Source organism: Aulonocara stuartgranti (assembly GCF_965226115.1).
Source record: "Aulonocara stuartgranti genome assembly, chromosome: 1".
NCBI lineage: Eukaryota > Metazoa > Chordata > Actinopteri > Cichliformes > Cichlidae > Aulonocara > Aulonocara stuartgranti.
The window spans coordinates 14,734,767-14,754,293 of NC_138939.1; the positions used below are offsets into that span (position 1 = coordinate 14,734,767).

At 38.6% G+C, this 19,527-nt stretch overlaps 1 protein-coding gene across 3 annotated transcripts in view; it reads left to right on the top strand.

Moving 5' to 3' along the window:
• The window catches only part of kif26ba (kinesin family member 26Ba), a 102,958-nt gene that overhangs the window by 22,040 nt on the left and 61,391 nt on the right, over positions 1-19,527 (top strand). For all 3 annotated transcript variants that reach the window (XM_082527148.1, XM_082527147.1, XM_082527149.1), the window contains exon 3: positions 10,868-11,539. In XM_082527148.1, coding sequence (XP_082383274.1) covers positions 10,868-11,539 — 672 coding nt within the window. The remainder of the gene's footprint in view (positions 1-10,867; positions 11,540-19,527) is intronic.

Here is a 19,527-nt window from a genome sequence, read left to right on the forward strand (position 1 = left end):
AAGAGAGGCAGCAAGAGGATGGGATGAAGAGCTTGGGGAAAGACAGTTAAAAACTAGGTGGAGGACAAAAAGAGGAGAATAAACAATTATGAGCGAATACTTTATTTTGTGCTCAGTCAGACACATTTTTACAACTAATCAAGACAAGGTGTAACCCCATGCCTGGAAAGGGTGAAAACAGAACAGAGAAAAGACGGAAAAGGATTTGCTGTGTGGCTCCTGAAGCATAAGCACATCCTTTAAATGTCCTATATTCTTAGTGACTGAAGCTGGAAAAAAGTATAGTTGTGCAGTCTCTATGTAGTGCACGTCATAAGGCTTGGATCCTTTTGATCTTAATATGGAGCATATTAGCAATATAATGTAAAATCAGAGATTTCTCACCAGGGATAGTGAAGACCTGGCATTTTATTGTCAAGCTCTGATGAGTTCCAATCAGTCAGAACAATAAAACATCCTTCATGCTGCTGTACACGTATCCCCTTGTGTTGCCTAACAGCATTGACCCATTGAAGTGGAAATTCTGTCGTCCCTGGCATCCTTTTGGGGCTGATGGTTGATGGCTTATTTTAGAGCATCCCATACATAGATGTTTGGGGACTAAAGCTATCACAGAGCACCATTTCTGTGGTAGATCTACTAGAGGTGTGCCACAATGTTTACACCTGTTCTCTGTTTATTTAATCGTTTCTTTCTTTCTGATGTGAACAGAGCGGGGTGTGAAATTTTGCCTTGCTTGCAGATATCCAATGTGAAACAGGCATTCACATAGAATACATTCTCACCTAAATTAACTAGCCATGTTCCCTCATCTATATTCAGGTGCAGACAACTAGCTAATTGGTAGCTAGCTAGTACAGTGAAGAAGATTATTTTTGCATATACCTCATTTACAGTGCAGATGGTGGACTAATTTTAAAAAAACAGACTGCAGAGTTTATATGCAGTTCATTTACAGTCAGGAAGCACCATCGATAGCCAGATAATTTAAAAACAGGCACCAGCGAGTAACTTTCACATTTAAAAAAAGAGGCAGCAATTTAAACAGCTATTTCATTTATAGCACTGGGCACTGTTGTGGATGGGCAGCTAATAAAAAAGCCAGGCTGTCTTCCAGCCAGCTAGCTCATTTACACTAGCAGGGAGCCCGACTGTAAACTTAACTCTGTACAGGCCGGGACAAGATCTGTAGCTCGGGCTGTTAATGAGAAGGCAGCATGCATAACAAACAGTGGATGTACAGATACACGGGCTGAAATATTGATGAAGCAAAAATGTAAAAAGTCTCTTTTAATTCACATAAACACTTGTCCTGTTTGCGTGTGAGAAGGACACAGACAGAGAAAGAGATCTCATCTGTCTGTAGCATCTGTTTCCAGTATTTTACATCCTCTTTGATTGACATTACACACACATACACACACACACGCAGGTCAAGCAAGGCTATTTTGGGACATTATATGTTTGTGGGTGAAGAAAAAAACAACTTTGTAACTGATGAGCACTTAACCTAAGCTAATTCATGGCAGCATGCAGACAGCCAATTAATTATGGTTGTCAATCCCGAAGAGTGACTGCATGAATGGCTGGCTGCAGACACAAATGTGTCATCAACATGGTCTGTCTCTTGAGAGTGTTTTGCCCACAACATTTCAAAGGAAAGTAAGATTTCAAAGAAAAATCCATAAAGACAAACAGATAAAAGCATCAAAAGTTTGTCCTCTTTGAATGAACCCACCCTGCTTTCTTTGTCTCAGAGACGGACTACTCACGGCAAGTCTGGCTAACTAAAGGGCTAATGATGGCGGTGACGCTGATATACACGTGCTCCACTGAAAAATGCGCAGAAATTAAATTTCATGTTGTATCATCAACTTGATTTGATGTTTTATGCATGTTTTAAAATTTTGATTGGTTGGTTGATTGCTCTAGAAGCATGTCTTGGCACTCTACAGCCATCTTTAAATGCACCTGGGCATTTCTTTGGACTGTTATTTTGAAGTATCTTCTAAATTAATACATAATATTTTTTATGTCACCAAGACATAAAAACTGGATATGTAGGATTGCGAGGAAATTCTGTTAAGACCTGCTTAGAAAGTTTGGCATAACATAAGGTTTTACAAAGTGTTTGCTTCCTCTGAAAGTTATGTTTCCACTGCAGTTTTTACTCTTCTGGAATATGTTTTATGACATTGAACACTGTATAAATTGTCAGTCATACAGTAAGAAGCCTTGAAGCCATAACATTATACAATCAAACGTCGGGCAGCACAAACATCCACATAAAAAAATGAACAAGAAAACCCCGAAAGTATCAAGGAAAATTTTGCAGCAAGTAATTTACACCAGAAGTATGTAGGCACATGCTTATGCTAATTAATTTTCACACTGCTGTGACAACACAAACTTTCTAATGCATTTCTCTTTGTTATTAACATGTGTCAACAACACAAGCGAGTGTGTAAATGTGTGCAGGCAAACTGTGTGTCTGTTCATTTAAATGAATGCTTCACAGGATTTATGCACATGTGCTGGTACGCATTTGTGTGTTAGTGTAATAGGTCACAGTTATGTCCTAACCAATCTAACTCCTACTACCATTATTGGATCATCTGAGGGAATGACCAATTAAAAAGGTGATTAAAGGAGACATACTTCAGAGAGGGAAAGAGAGGAGGAAGAGGGGCTGGAGGTAATAAATGAGCGAGAAAGAGGAAACCTTCCGGGGTTCTTTAGTTATTTGTCACAGAGGGGAAACAAAGAAAGAGAAAAGTCTGTGCAGGCAGCGGTTGGTTTGCTTAATATTCTGGCACTTGCGAACATGCTATTAAAGAACAACTTCTGCTAAGGGTTATTTCTGATGTGTGCTACAAAAACACTAATCTTCCACTTAGGTAGCTTTTAAACACAAGGAGTTAATGTAGCTTTTATTAAGTGTAGTGCATTTCAACGTTTTTAATCTATCTGCACTGAATTGTTGGTGTGGTTTTTTATGGATTCTTTACGCAGGCTCTATTTGTCATCATGAAGTATTCCCTGCACAAATATTCTTGTTACTTTACCCGTGTATTTTCTTCTCACATTTATAGTTAAGTCTCAGTGGTGTCATAATCGTTTAAGCGGTATATTTTTTTAGGATTAATACAATCCAATATCACATATAGTTAAATTAATTATTGACATTAATAATATTTTCTTTGTCTTGATTTAGAATTTCTGTTTCTATCATTTTCTATCCGTTACTTTTTCTTTTTTACTTTTCCTTGTGTTCCATTATCTGTTTAAGTTCTGGTTTTTAGTCATTTCCAGTGATTTTCGCAGTGATTTTCTCAAATGGACTTCCACTCCTCTTTGTTTTTGTTTGTTGGTTTGTTTGGTTTTCACTTGTGTCTTGTTTGGTTATCTTAAATTTGGATTTAATCTGCTTTTTGGAAGTTGTCTTTTTCTCCTGTCCCCACTTGATATTTCTGAAATTTGGGGATTTTCTTCCACTTGTATGTTTTGTATCTTGCGTTTTGGTCCATGATGATGATCCATACTGACATTTACATTGACCACTGATTGATTCTTTAATGTTTCTTGGTATAAGTTAGGTAAAAACTACAGTTTCAGCAGCTTTGGTTCAGCTTCTTTGTTGTTGTTTTTATAAATGATTTTTTTTTCTCCTTACAGTGAAGCTATGAATTTGAACTACTATTCAACTGTATAATTTTGGAGTGTGATACCTTTGTGTATGTAACACAAACATACACAGTGCACACTTTTTTAAGGTATACTTTACCTTTTTACCTTCGTTACCTTCAGGACTGCCTTAATTCTTCGTAGCATAGATTCAACAAGGTGCTGGAAACAGTCCTCAGAGACTGCCACTTGCTGGATATTGTCTCGTTATTGGACCGTTTTCTGTAAACCCCAGACATGGTTGTGCAGAAACCCACTCGGAGCATCAGCAATTTCTGAAATACTCAGCCCAGCCCAACTAGCACATTCAAAGTCACTCAAATAACCTTTCTTCCCCATTAAGATGCTCAATTTGAACTTCAGCAGATCATATTTACCTAATCTGCCTAAATGCAATAAGTTCTCACCATGTTACTGGCTGTTTACATACTTGCATTAATGAGTAGTTGAACAAGTGTCCGGAGAGTGTATGTATATGTACAAGAGAGAAAAAAGATGGTATATGTTTTAGACATAATGGTGTGTGAGACCTGTGCTTGACCTTGGTCACTGCAACATTGGGTAAATATACCGTATATGTGCCTATCCATGGGTTTGATGTGTGTGATGTCATTTATAACCTGTGTGTTATTGACCTTCATCCTGCGAAGACGTCAGACTCAATCATTCACACACATGCACACAGTCTCCATCATAACTGCGATTATGGGCTGCCAACAGAGTTGAAATTTATAATATTTTTATCAGTCTCTTATCTGCTCCATGTCTTTGCTAGTTTACATTATTTGAGTGTGTGCTTACATAGAAGTATATGAGCTTATATAATGTGTATGCTCGCTTGTTGTCAGAGCAGGTGCAAGAGACCGTCTGCATCTCTTCTGCATGAATTCACTGATTCCTGACCTGCTGAGAAGTGCCTGTGTGTCTGTGATAGGGTAAATACAGGAGCAAATAGTGGAGAAATGGATGAGCAGAGGGATGAGTGAAGGCATGGGAAGGAAAGATTTATTCTGCTTTGTCACTCATATGGAACTGATTACATACATTCTCCAGAATAAACTGGCAAACAACAATGAAGACTACACATATAATACACGTCAGTCAGTTTTCTGTCTGTCTTCTCTTCCCACCTTTTCTGTTTTCTTAGTTTTGAATGTGATATGATGCTATGAACTGATGCTAAATATAGACGTGGAATCAGTTACAGACAGAAAATAGGAATACAGTAAAGGAGGTGGGTCAAAGTGTTGTCTCATAGTCAGTGGTGGAAAGAGTATTTTTCCATGTATTTGTGTGTGTGTGTGTGTGCTTATGAAAGGGATGTGTCTTGTTGAGCTTGACAGCCTATTTTCCTGAATCCTTTACCTCCTGCACACTCACAGACACACACACACACAAACAGTGAGGGCGAGCTGTCTCTTTTCATCAGATCTCAGTAATAGCATCCTTCTGTGTCCAGTCTGCACTCATCCACCCACACACACACATATAAACGCACACAGTCAAACACACTGACTGTCAGCCACTAAGAGTTGCTGAGGTCACTTTTCAGTTACGATGGACTCAATCGCCATCTCTCTCTGCTTTTCCCTTATTCTGTCACTCCATCTTTGCAGCGTAGAGCCGAGGATGCGTTTGTCTCCCATGTAGGAGGAAATGAATCACACTCGCACACACATATAGACTATCTGTGATGCTGCGAGTGATTGAGTCACTCACAGAATACTGATGAAGTCAGAGGTGAAGAGATGGGTTGAAGAGATGAATAGGTGTGATGAAAGAAGGAGGGGAAGTGAGGAGAGCAGAGAATATGACAGTTCACAGCGAGAAGTTATTATCAAACTGTGCAAAACACTAAAAATCTCTGTTAATCTGCAGAGTGTTTCATATTGGTGGAATTCAAAATTTCCTTTGAATAGAGCCTACCTTGTCTGGTAAGATACTTAACTCAGCTCAAAGTTATGCTGTTCTAATGAAAGATGAGCTGAATATAACAAAAAAAATGAAGTATTAGTAGGGGGAAAATTGCAGAAATGGGGTCATCGAGCAGGCACAGAAAGTATATTTGCATTTTGTGTGTACAAGGTGTTGTGTTCATGGTCAGCGTTTGCAAAAGCTGCCTGTTTTTTCATCCCCCCTCCCCATCTTTCCCCTCGGAAACCACAGCTCTCCTTTTTTTCAGTCAGGCAGCTTGGCTGCTTCTCAAATCTTAGCTAATTGGGAAAAACAAGACCCTCATCTCAAGGACCATACACCGTGTCCACTTTAATGCTGCTTTAGTCGCCTGTCTGCTGTGCTCTCACAGTTAAGTGTGTGCATGTGTGACAGGGTGATAGAGAAGGGTCAAAAGATGCCAAAAGAGATTAAATGTTCCCTTTTTGCCAATTTTTGGCAAAGATAGGACTTTTCCAATTCAGTACAAACAGGAAAAGCGGAAAGCAGGGTTATTGTTTTGGCACCGATGAGAAGAATGCTTCACAATTTGTTCACAGTGGTTTATTTTATCTGTCTCCCTCAATCATATTTTATAACTAACATGAACAGTCTGGTCTAGTCACAATAATTAGAATGTTTATGTAAAGGCTGTAATGGGAAGATAATACTTATAACATATATAAGAAATGAGAATTTCCATTCTAGAGTCATCCCTATCCCATTTCACGCATGTTTTTACTTAAATGTGTTTAAATGCTCGACAATTCTCTCCTTTTCATTTTGAGTTTGTCATTCTTTGTTTTCTTTTATTGCTTTGTGCTGATTAACTCAGTGGCCAATGCTATTTGACATTGACATGGCATTACACTTTTCTTGGACATCTACAATAAGTTTGAGAGTACAGCAGTTTTCTTCCATTTACCAAAAAGTCCTTTTGGTGATGATCTCAGGGACGAAGAGAAATAGACTCTGTCTAGAGTGAAAATTTGAGCTGCACAGGGAGAATTTAGGGTTCTTACATAAGCATTAATAAAAGTAATGTAATTTGAAACCATAAGTCACTACATTAAGAATACCTAATGTTATCATTTTTATGACTATTAATCATTATTAATGCTTTCCCCCTTCAGTCAAAGCACTTCCCATGCAAAGAAAAAGAAAATTAAAACTGTCAACCTGTATTTATAAATCTCATTGATGATTTACATGTTTGATTTGGCGAATATACCAGGCAAAGGATGTTGAATATGGAGCTGCCCGGCAGGAGGAAAAGAGGAAGACCACAGAGAGGATTCACGGATGTAGTGAAGGAGGACATGCAGAGGGTTTATGTGATGGAAGAGGATACTTCAGAAGGGATAGAGCTGCTGTGGCAATCCCTATAGGAAGCAGCTAACAAGAAGAAGTTGTATTTACTGTTAGGCTTCACCTCAACTTTCTCCTTACAGTCTCACTCCAGTAGTCTATTTATTGCCGCTTGAAGTGTGCTATTATTGTCTCACGTCAGGCAGGAGTATGTTTGTATAATGCTATTACTGCATGTGTGTGTATGTGTATGTTTAACAGCATGTTCTGTTCATTATGCTGCTTAGTTTTCACAAGAACAAGTTACCCTTTATCCATAAACACACATGCACACGCTCACATACTCAGTAGGATTTGAACTCATGCCGCGTGTGTGTGTGTATCTTGTGGTCTAGTGGTTTGTTGACATAGTCAAGCAGGCAGTTCTCACATTGAGAGGGTACGTTTTACTTTAAAATGAACACACACATACACACACATACATACATACAGTGTATTGATTGTAAAGCTACAAGCTTGTCATTGAGAGAGGCTTATTAGGTGTGGCAGACAGGATGTTACATTTATTTTATTTTTTTTCCTTTTTCTAATAGTCTCCTATTATGTTATTAGCATAATAAGAGCCACCAAAGAAGCTGACCACACACACACAGATATACAGTTGGGAAGCCTTTGTGTTAAAGCAGTATTATTTGTCAGTAATGTGATAAACAGCCCATTAACTGTTAATAACACCAGTATGATGTATTGAGCGGCTTGATAGATCCAGAAGGGTTGTTCTGCATGTTTTTATCTCTTCTCTGTCAATCATCTGTCTCAATCTTAATGTCTAAATCTGCTAAGAGATATCCATCGCATGAATATTGATTGGATGCACATATACACATGGACATAGAAATTCTGCATCTCCACAACTCGTGTATTGATTAAACTTCAGTAAACAAAGAATGCCCCCTCATCTCTTTGGTAAATACTGTGCATATACATCTTCTTGGCATGATGTACTGTGATGTTCAGACAAAGGTCCCAACTGTTGAGACTGAAGTGTTTGCGCATACATTACTGTGTCTTGGGTTATTTAAACAGCTGTATGAATCTTTACCAAAAACGAGATTTGAAAGCAATGGCTCTGAGATGCTGCAGTGCTTGGTAATAGCATCCTTTAGAAAAGATTCATGCTAGGGTGAGTACATCCCGAGGCACATAAAATAGCAGAGAAGTGATGCTCTCGGTTCTTATTCAATCTTTTCTAAGTTAAAATGCCATGAGATGGTTTTTACATTTAACCATGCACTCAGTCTGTAACTATCACTTAGGCAGAAAAGGGAACGAGGATGCGCATCCTGTTACACAAGAGGTGGGCTAGTTGAAAGCAGGAAGGTTGCACTTTGTAGCACCATCTACCACAGGTGTTTAATTGAATTACAGAGCTCTGAAGCAGACATGCACACCACACCTGCATTTGGGTGAATAATAAGCTCACAAAATCACAGTCATTTGAATCCTACCATAAGTCTCAAGGGTCCTAAGCAAAGCTAAATTTTATGAGGAAAAGCCATTTCTATTTAATGACCTTTGCAAGATAAAGACCTTAATGCTTTATGGAAAACCTAAAAAAAAAAAATTTCACCAGGGTCAAATGAGGTTTAGATGCAGATCTGTATCAGGGTGTGCGTGTGCTTGTTAACTTTGATATTGAGTCCAAAGAGTCATGGCAGGAGATTTAAAGTGGCTTTGCTCTATCCAAGTGGTTCCAATTAGTCTGGAAAAACATATACAGGCTCAACACGCACCTTTTAATATACAAATATCTATGCACAAATGCACAGATAAGTCCACAGAGATTGGATGAATATCGTGATTCTGCACACAATAATTGTTCTCACACACGCATCCACAAAGAGTAACCGGAAAAAAGTTTAAAAAGAGAGATATAAAGGATATAAAAGAGAAAAATAAACAAACTGACCCGTGTTACTTTGGTTTTTTCTTCCATTGCTCATGTTTAACTGTTGGTTTACATTGTGCGCAATATAAATATGCAAGTATTGACTCAACCTATAGTATGAGTCTCTTTTTCTTCACATTTTTTTCTAACCAAAAAAGGCACAACACACTGTTTTTACACCTCAGTGCCTTTAATGCTGACATTTTTCATATGTGGTGTCTGTGTCAGGTTAACTTACCTAAAGAGCTGATTTATCTATTTATCTGTATACTTATTACAGAATCATATCAATCATGATGTTAAAAGTAAGGCTTTTTGTTTGGGTGAACAGGTTGAACAAAGTATAGAGAAAAGGAGCACTGTTTTTCTATAGAAGCTACTTTAGTATAAAGGTGTTAAGAGGACTATCTTTAGAGGAGCACTCTTAAATGGTATCCCAACAGGAAGTGATTTGTAGTAATGTGGCAACCAGATACACTGTATAGTGAGTGACATCCAGTGACTTAAAAGTTTCATGCCAATGGGCTTAAGTGTGACAAGTGAATCTCTTCCTGTGTGGACACCCCTACACCCCCACTGTGTGGTGTTAAGCTATGTGCATGTATGTTTTTGCCTACAGAATCTACTAACATCTAGTGTGCCTTCTTAATGAAATAAAGTTACTTAATGAAAAGGTTATTTATGTATAGTAAGAAGTGTAGTGTCAAAACTGAAGATGCTTTGCATACATATACAGTATAGTTTGCCTTTTTCAACAGCATGTGTACTGATTGGAGTTTTGGGTATTTGATTCAGGAGATATAGTTATTTTCTGCCGGTCTGCTGCTAAATGACCAAAGATTGATGTGTTGATCCTCCCATGGTGTGCTTACTTTTTTAATGTATATGATCATACTTTAAATACAATTAATATTACCCCTGATCTGTTTTTTTTGTTTGTTTGTTGTTGTTGTTAAAAATCACAGATGAACTTTGTTCTGGGTTGTAGTCTCATTTTCCCACTGAAAATATAATGTTTGGATCCGCTATTTTTATTTCCGATTGTATACATATAATCTGTATACAAATCTTCATTGTATCTCTAGACAATTACCATTTAATGTTATGGTTTATCCATTATATGGCATAAAACAGATGAAATATGTCTAAAAAAAAGAAGGTAAAGAGCTGGTGGCAGTGGAAAAAACCACTGGAAAAAAAAGTGGGTTTTATTTGTTTGAAATTGTATTAATTTAAATGCTATTCCATCTAGTGTGCAATAAATACATTCATTCAACTCTATTATGAGACATAAATATAAAAGAAACAGTCACAATTTTATTTTTTATTGTTTTTCTTATTGCTAAAACTGATGGTTAACTAAACCTTAATGAATAGAAAAGTGGTTGTTTTTAAAATTTAGCAATAAATTAAGTTATTCCTAATTGATAGAAATTAATAATCAAACACCTAACTTTATGTAATAATAAGTGGCTGCTTGTTTATTAAGCAAATATGCTAACAGATGATTCAAAGGTGCAAAGTCACATTATGCATTTCACTTACAACATACACATCAGACTGAACTAGCAAAATTCAGTAAAAGAAAGAAAAAGGGAGGGTGGGGGGGATCGTATACGTATAAGGTCAGTTGCTTTCATTCCTGTATGAGACAACGTTTTGCTGCTAGCTTCTGTCATACTTTTATCCTTTAGACCCCGAGGACATAGTGTGTGTCTGTCTGTGTTTTTGTGTGTACTTGTTTGTTCACTTGGTGTGTCTGTCTTACTACACTCCTTCCCTGAGGCTGAATAACATGCTTCTTGGTTTTTCTATAAATATTCATAGTAAAGACTTGTTCAACATGGCTATGATTTCCTCCTGTCTTATCCTTCGTTATCTTAAAGGTTTTCTTAACATATCTCACTCCCAGCTGTTCTTGTTCATTTTGCTTTCATTCAAACCTTCAGTCATGAGTCTAAATGTTTCCTTTTGTTTTTCTCTCCCTCCTTCCAGGATCCCTCATTCTCGCTCCTTCTCCACGATAAACTTCAGGTGCCCAACAGTTCTCGCCGGGCGTGGAACGAGCGTGACAGTCGATGCGATGTATGCGCCACCCACCTTACTCAGCTCAAACAGGAAGCTGTGCGGATGGTTCTGACTCTCGACCAGTGGGATTTATCTCCAGCCTCTTCCCCTCCAGCCCTGAGTGGACGATATGGGTCTCAAGCACCTCCGGGTCCGTCATCAGGAGCACCAGGAGGGCCTCTGTCACGTGAATGGCCTCCCTTTCTCCCTTCCTCTTCCTCCCCCTCAGCTGCTGCTGCTGCTGCTTCTCAGCCTGCCCACACATCCTCTCAATCCCCTTCTCCGGTTCCCAGCCAGACCCCAACACCAAGCCCTAGCCATGGATCATGCAGTCCGCAATCTCAAGGTGCAGGGCATAGACTGGGGTCCAAGCCCAGCTCTCTGGGCCTCGGAGGTGGAGTGGACAGAAGAAACGGGTCCCCTAGTTCAGGAAAGACATCTGGTGGGCAGCAGCAGCCAGTGACTGGAGTAAACAGCCCTGGAAATAATGGTGGTAGCAGCAGTAATAATGGGACTGGAGCAGTACTGAGCACGGCAGCTCTGCAGGCACATCAGCACCTGAACAGAACGAATGGAGGAGTCACACTCTATCCATATCAGGTAAAACACCTATAGATGTGTGTATTTTGGCGGTGGGAACGTATGTGTCTGTGCGTGTGTGTATCTTGGACTATCTGGACCGATTCTTCCCACAAGTGCATTGCAAATATCACCATGGAAACAGCAGAACTATATCATTATATGATCAAATGATGACAGGCAAGATGGCTAGTCTCTATATGTGAGTCTGACAGATTAGGCAGGAGTTCGGTACATTTACACTGGTCATTTTGCAGGTTTGACTTAACATCCGTAACTTACGTGAAATGTTTGTTCTTGTACTTCAGAAAGAGCTAAGGACAATTTAAACTAAAAGTTTTCTCCTCCATTATAATAAATATATGACTGACTGTCTAGCAAACACAAAAAATGTTATGACTGGGATGTAGATACTGTTAAAAATGTACTTTTTTATAGAGATTTTTGCTGTCAGGGCTTAATATGCTCTAAAAGGACATTTTTCAGCTGTGACACATGCCTCCTGAGTGGGATACATGCATGCTAAGGAGAGAAGGAGAGATAGGAACCAAACACACTGAGTGATGTTAAAAGAAATTCAATTACTTTAAAATCCTTACCACTCAGTTTCTGGAATATTTGTTGATCATATCTCAGTCTGACCCGAGCACAGAGACCCTATTCACACTTGGTTTTGAGATGCGTCCTAGCTGATATGATTACATCCATGTTTATCGTGTGTCTCTATCGAGGCTACTTCTGTTTAGATTTTCTCACTGTCTGCAGCTCAAAGAACCCAGCTCACACATATTTTATCTGACGTTGGTTCGAGTGATTTGGCCTCACAGCATCTCATGGTGGATTTACATTTATGTTTTGCACTTTTGGTCTGATCACCAGCCAAGTTTAAACGTAAAGTATATTAGAAATTCAGTTTGCAGTCCAGTTTGTAGACAGATGACAACATTATACTTTATGTTTTTCAAAGCATTGCCATTCCCAAACAAAGAGATTGTAAATAAGAAGAATATTTATTTATTTAGTCCATATTTGCAAAGACAAACGGTAGCTGTAAACAAACCACGGCAGACCCGATGACAAGTTCATGCTTTTCAGCATCTTTATTGACTCGCTTTCATCAACGGTTGTCGTTTCCACATGGCTGGAGCTTTTCAGCCACCAGCCGAACACACAAACACCAACAACAACAATCATGACAGGAGTTAGCCCACACTTTAAGCAGGCGAGGCGTGGTTGCCGATGCCACTCAGGTGCGTCCGTCTCCCCTGCAGTGGCACCACAGACCACACCCCGCCACAGTAGCAAATTTCTTTATGTGTTTATTTCTACTCAAATATTAGAATGCTAGTTTCTGATGGTTGTGTCTTCTAAAATTGCAAAAACACGTTGTGCAATTAGTTTTTTGCATGCCAAAAAAACACTCTTACTAAGGAGACAAGAGGGAAGCAAAACATGTTGATATCAAGCATTAAGTTAGCACCAAGCAAGATTCAAGATTCAAGTGGAAAATAGAGATAAAAGAAAATGTTTTAGGAGGATACAGGAAGGGAAGAAGCACAACTTCACAAAAAAAGGAGGATGGTAGGAGGGAGAAATCGCCTTAGGTGAACAGTGGTCTAGAGGTGTGTGGAGAGAGGCAGTGGTGCTGAGACTCCAGGGGAAATCCAGAGGTGTGTGTGTGTGTGTGTGCATGTGTGTGTTAACATGAACGTGTTATACAGATGTAATAATTCATACAGTGATAATTAGGACTCCGGGGACTCTATGTCATACACCCCCAGTCCCTCTTCACTCTTTCATTCTCATTCATTTTCTTTCACACTTACTCTCCCCTTACTTCGCCCCTATTATCTCTCACACTTTGTCTGCTTCATATTCATCCGCTCTTCTATCTTGCTGTTATCCCATCTGCTTTTACATTTTTTTTTTATTCAACCCACGACTAGAATCAGATACAGAGAGATGGAGTGATAGATGGAAATGACTTTGTACACTCTCTTGAATTGTTTCGTTATCATGTTCTTTTTTTTTTTTTTCTTTTAAATGACATCAGAAACAGCAGTATGCGACATTACGTGATGGCAGAGCTTCAGTTCATCCTTTGTCATTTTTTTTTTTTTTTTTTTTCGTTATCATGTTCTACCGGTCAGAATAAATTAGGTTTGCAGGCTTTTATGTATTCTGGTATGTCTTTGTGGGAATTACAGTCAAAGAGTTCAGATTTGAAAGAGCATTTCTCTTTTGCTAAATTTCATTTTCTCAGAAAATAAAAAGGCGTTCATTTTTTTTTAGGTTATGAGGTTTAGGTTTGTCTGTCTGTTAGCAGGATTGTGCAGAAAGTTATGCATGAAGATTCCAGCACATGTGGGGGCTTGGCTCAACCTAGAAGTCCGTCCTGCCATCTATTCTCTTCTGCTCATCCTTATCAGGGTGGGCTGGAGCCTATCGCAGCTGTATTAGGGCGAGAGGCGGGGTAAACCCTGGACAGGTCGCCAGTCTATCGCAGGGTCAAAGAAGAAGTCATTAATGTTTTTGAGTTGATCTGGATAACGATCCAGGAGTCTTTGGAAGAATTCTTCACTATTGTGAGACTGAAAAAAAAATCAGATATTTCACATCATATGTACATTTATACACCATCTTTATGTTCAATAAACTGTTGAAACATGGTGTTCAGGGCAGTTTGCATCACTTTTTTCATCCGCTACTTCAATTTTACACATCATTTCATAGTTTCATCGTTTCATGTAGCTTTTTTGACCGTGCTCCACTTAAAAAAATGTTCTTTGATTTCAACTTAGCCAGCATGAAAGCAGGAAGGTGTTTTGCTTTTTATGTGCCTGCGTCACATTTGTTGTTTCCCCATTCATGTGTATGCACATCTCAGTCCTTTGAAAGCTGCCTGAACAAAGGAAATTCTAGAAACTGTTCACAAACGTTCACTTCGACTCAACCATGAACGGATTAGATTTTGGTGGTCAGAGATAAAGATCCCTGTAATGTTATAAAAACATTTTGGTTCAGATGCACATTTTATTTTACCACTTCATAGTGATATCATAAAATTCAGGAAAGAAAATGTGGACATTGCTTAAGATAATAACGTACTTGACATTGGGTCAGATGCTAAATTGGTAATGCTAATCCTGGGTGTCCAAAATTTAAATCCTTTAAAAGTGTTTACCACATACATTCCCTTCAGGCTACTTTTTGTCTGTTTTGTAATTTGCATTTAGATACACTTTTGAGTATATTTGTGTGTGAGTGTGCCTTGTTGTGTGTGCAAAGGGTTTGGGCTATAAGAGTGTGTCAGCCAGCATGCATACTTGCACATCATTGTGTGCAAACGGCGTATTTTGAAGCTCTGTGTAGATGTGTAGGAACTTCTTTACATGATCTCATTCTGTATTCTGTATATGAATTAGTATGTGCGCTGGGAATTGTAAAATCCTAGTGAGCCTGTGTGTTTCTGGCGAGGCATCTGCAGTAATGGTGCTTCAGTAGGAAAGGAGAAACGCGATAATAAATCACCCTCATTTAGACTAACGCCTGCTAGAGAAGGAGATGGGGGGAGGAGCTGAATGGAGACATAATCAAGAAAATGAAAATTGGGAATAAAGATGAAGAAATGAAGAGACTAGATTTAAAGAGCAGAATGATGAAGAGAAGGTTTAAAGCAGGACACAAGCGATAATAAGCCGTCGCACGTGACATTTTAACATCACTATGTTTAAACAAACTTAATTCTGGGACATAAGGGTTTGCAGGGAGACAAACTCTGCATTTCTTCTTTGCCTGAGAATTTGATCTGCTTTGCTGCTTGCACCACAAAACAGAGCCATAGCTTCATGTTTTAGCATCAGTGGAGCTTTCATTGGGTCTTACAATAGGAGATGATTGAATGCAGGCCAAATGAGAATTCTCCTCCAACATGCTCGCGCTCTTCAGCAAAGTGAGGGAGACAACAAACACGTAGATTGACAGCAGGGAATGTAAAGCATTTCTGTGCTCAAATGCTGCAGCAGGAATCGGTGGGATTTACGAGAATCGTGTGTCCCATTGTTCAGAAACATTACTCACAACAGCGCATTAAAGTGAATTATTGGTTTAATTCATTTTAATTATTAAAATCTCCAGTAAAGTCTATAGTCAGGGGTTGCACAACAAGAGATGAATTGAGAGAGGGAGGGAGCGGTTGTAGGTAGACAGAGAAAAGAAGCCGCCTGTCTGCCGGCATAGCTGACATAAAATTCTTGCTGGGTCAGCAGTCTAAGAGGTGACTGCTGCCACGTTTTATATTTATTAGGATTGTTTTTCAGTTCCATGGGAAGTCCAGGACAAAAGGAGAAACGAATTCAGTGAAAACAAGTGGAATTTCTTTACTAGGCTGTAATGATGCCTGGGTTATGGAGCCATGGTTTTGAATTTTCTGTGAGTTCATAGTTCATTTTGCTTTGAGTATGTTTTATGATTTCTTTTTTCTTTGTTGAGTCTCCAGTTCTTAGTTCTTCCCTCTGTTCACTTCCTGTCCCTCCATCAGTCTTGTCTCTGTTTCTTAGTTCAGTTGTGGCTTACTTCATGTTTTATTTTGGTAGCTGTTGGATTTTTATCTCACTTTACTTCCTTTGTCATTTTCTTAGGTTTAGCTGCATCCTTTTACCACAGGCTTTTTCACCATCCCTAATTACCTCTTGTATAGCAATGTATATTTATATATCCCCAATCAGAGTGTCTGTGTCCCTTGCATTTGTTTTGCTATTTAAAGCTGTTGAATTTTGTTATGTTTGGGTTATTTTCATAGACTTTGTCTCCTGACTCAAAAGGTCAGATTTTACATTACACTGTTTTGTCTGCGCGCCCTGCATTTGGGTCATGCACACCCTCAACATAGATGGCAACAACAGACATTTTCACATGGACAGATAATGTTATATTCTTGATTAACACACTTTTTATTTAGCCAAGTTCAGTCTTGTAGACTTGCTCTGCGCTGGTAGACTCACTAACTTTTTAAGTGCACTGACTGTATGTCATAAGTTACAGGCTGAGGACTCAGTGCGGACTTGAGAGACAAATGGAATAAACTGAAAACACGCCTTTAGTTGGGAGATAAAGTAAAACAAAATAACAGAGCCCATTCAAAATCCACCCTAAGGGAAGAAATCCAAAATGCTACACAAAAGGCCAGAAGAGTATACTACAAATGAAGTTCAGACTACCTAGGCTTTCTTCGCTGTAGCTATCAACAGAACCTAAAACTCTGTTTGGAGATGGATCTCACAAAGGTGGTCTACAGAAGTGGGCTCTGTCAGGCTCTGTGTGCAGACACATAAAAATTGTGGGTTTTGTGGATCAAAATGATGGAATGATCCCTGCGAGTGCCACCAGTCAGTTTCTACAAGAAAATCATAAAACCTAAAGAGAGAAAAGCTTTAATAAAAATCACAATTTTAAAATCTTGAATAACAAAAGGACATAAAAGTTGGGGCAATTACACTAACTTTTTCAGTTTGATAATTTTTTAACTTTGATGGATCTCTATTGTTGTAAGGGAAAAAGGTGACCAGTAACATATAATGGTCTAAAGGTCTTTATTTATTTATGTTTTTTATAAGCTGCTCAGTGTCTGAAGTAAATGTCTGAGCCTCTAAATTAAAAGCAGAGTTCAGTGACATGTGGTCCTTTAATTAGTTTGTAGACAGAGCTTCTCATTCTGTGACAAACCAAACTGTCTATAAAAATCACGTCCATATCAAAGGCTCACTTTAGCTTTGCAGGCTTGCTATGGGAGTGTTTTGGTAGAATGAATCTGTGTGTCTCACTCCTCTCTCTAGCATGAAAACGCTAATCCAACATTACCTCTGCCCTCGTGCTGTCCTTCAAGCAGCTAATTGAAAACAGGTTTATACAGTGTGGTGTGTGCGCCTCTGTGTGCGCTTCTGTGTGATTCCAACAGTGGTTAGATTAGCTTTTCTAATTTACCGTGAATCTGTTGCGCCTATTGTGTATGGATTGTTTCCGTTTATCTGAGAGAAACAGGATGTCAAATAAAGAACACGCTTGCAATCATATTGTTTTGTATAAAATATGTTTTTATTGCCAGACTATAATAATAGTTGGTCTACGCATTAGAGAAGTTTGTGAACTGAAGGTTTGACCTACTGTGTAAATCTGGATGGTAGGAGTGGGCAATAGAGCCTCAAAATGATATCATAACATTTCAAGAAAATTTCCAATAACATATATGAAGATATTACAAAAAAAGTTGCCAACAGTAGAAGAAGCATTACAATATAGTAGTAGTGACAGAACATAAGTCAAATGTAAGCACAAAGTAGCCTAGGGAATGTTATCCCAGGGACTTTTAAATGAAATTATACAATAACTACAGTGGCCTTGAGAGGCCAAATGGACTGCAACTTAAGAAAACACCAGCAATAAGAAAAACGCTGCAAAAGCACACAAAACACAACGGAAATAGGAAAAACGAAAACAGAAATAGGAAAAAACACAAAGGAAGTGTTTCTGGGGAGACAATAACCCGACGGACCAGTTGGAGAAACCCAAAACATGGTAGGCGTCTTTTTTTTTATGATTCATATAATACTGATGACAGATATTTAGGCTAATAGTTAAGCTAACACACTTACCTCTCATCTTTTCTTTCCTCACAAAACACAAAATAGATCCTCCACTTCTTTTAAGTGTCTCCCAGCGCAATTCTTGGCATATTTTGGTTCCTGCAATTGGACCGTCGCATTATTGTCTCCCCAGAAACACTTGTGTTTTTGGAAATCTGTTTTTTCCTATTTCCACTGTAATTTTTCCTAATACCGTTGTGTTTTGTGTGCTTTTGCAGCTTTTCTTTGTTATTGCTGGTTTTTTTCTTAAATTGCAGTCCGTTTGGCCTCTCAGGGCTACCATAAATAACAGCCTAATACTGTTGCCTATAGCTTTTTATTTACAGAACTCATTTTTCGCCATGTAACTGCATCTGTGATTTACATCCACCATATGGAGTGTAACTAGTGAGTGCTCCAGCGATGCTCAGTCATTTTATTTGTTTAATTTTGGGTCGCACATAAGCAGCTGTTCGCATATCAACAGATGAAAGAAGATTGTTGTTGCTACCTTAACAGGAACCATGTTCTTGCACATTTTGCGAAGTATTATGCTTTGTTGGGGGTAACCAAAACCACTTCCTTCCTGTTAAAGCGACTCCCTCTTTAGGTATTAATCAGCAGCAGCAGCTGCTGACATGCTGCTCTCACTTTCAGACATTTTTGGGCTTGTGTCGTGTGTCCTTGAGAAGATAAATGCATGGCATTGCTATATGACTGATATCACAATATGACACTTTTATATCGTGTACAGATTTAGGCTGGTATTATCTAGTGTGGTATGATATGGCAAAGTCCTACTGGGTGGAAAGAGAAGAGCCAGCTCTTACCTTTAAATGTCAGAGCTTGATAGAGAGTAAGCACAGCTAATAGTCTTCATATTATATGTTTTCCTGTATAAAATAAACCTACATTGCTCTCAGTTTACTTGCTGTTCTTTTAACTGGTTTTCATTTTCAAGCATACTGGCCTCTAGTATGTAGCCTTGACAGTGTTTCTATGTTTCTGATTTGATTATGTAATATATCATATAACTAAACAGATCTCATTTTCATCTCCTCTCTCCTTCTCTCACAGTCTCTCATGCATTCTCTGGCCAAATTATTAGGAACACCTACATCAGAGTAGAACAACTCTGGCGTCAAATTTACTACATTAAAAATGTGTTTCCAATATTTTCTTGCCCTTTGACATTAAGGACACTTGAGCCTTTAACCCCCTTGCCTCATTATGGGTGTTAAGGATTCAGGTTTACAAATATATCGATAATTTACTCCCTCTCAACATCCATTTCTGTCATTTCCCTTTATGTATTGCCTACGTTTCATGACTGGGTTTCTGTTTCCTCCAAGCTTACTTTCTTTTCCTTCATAGTTTGACACATAAACT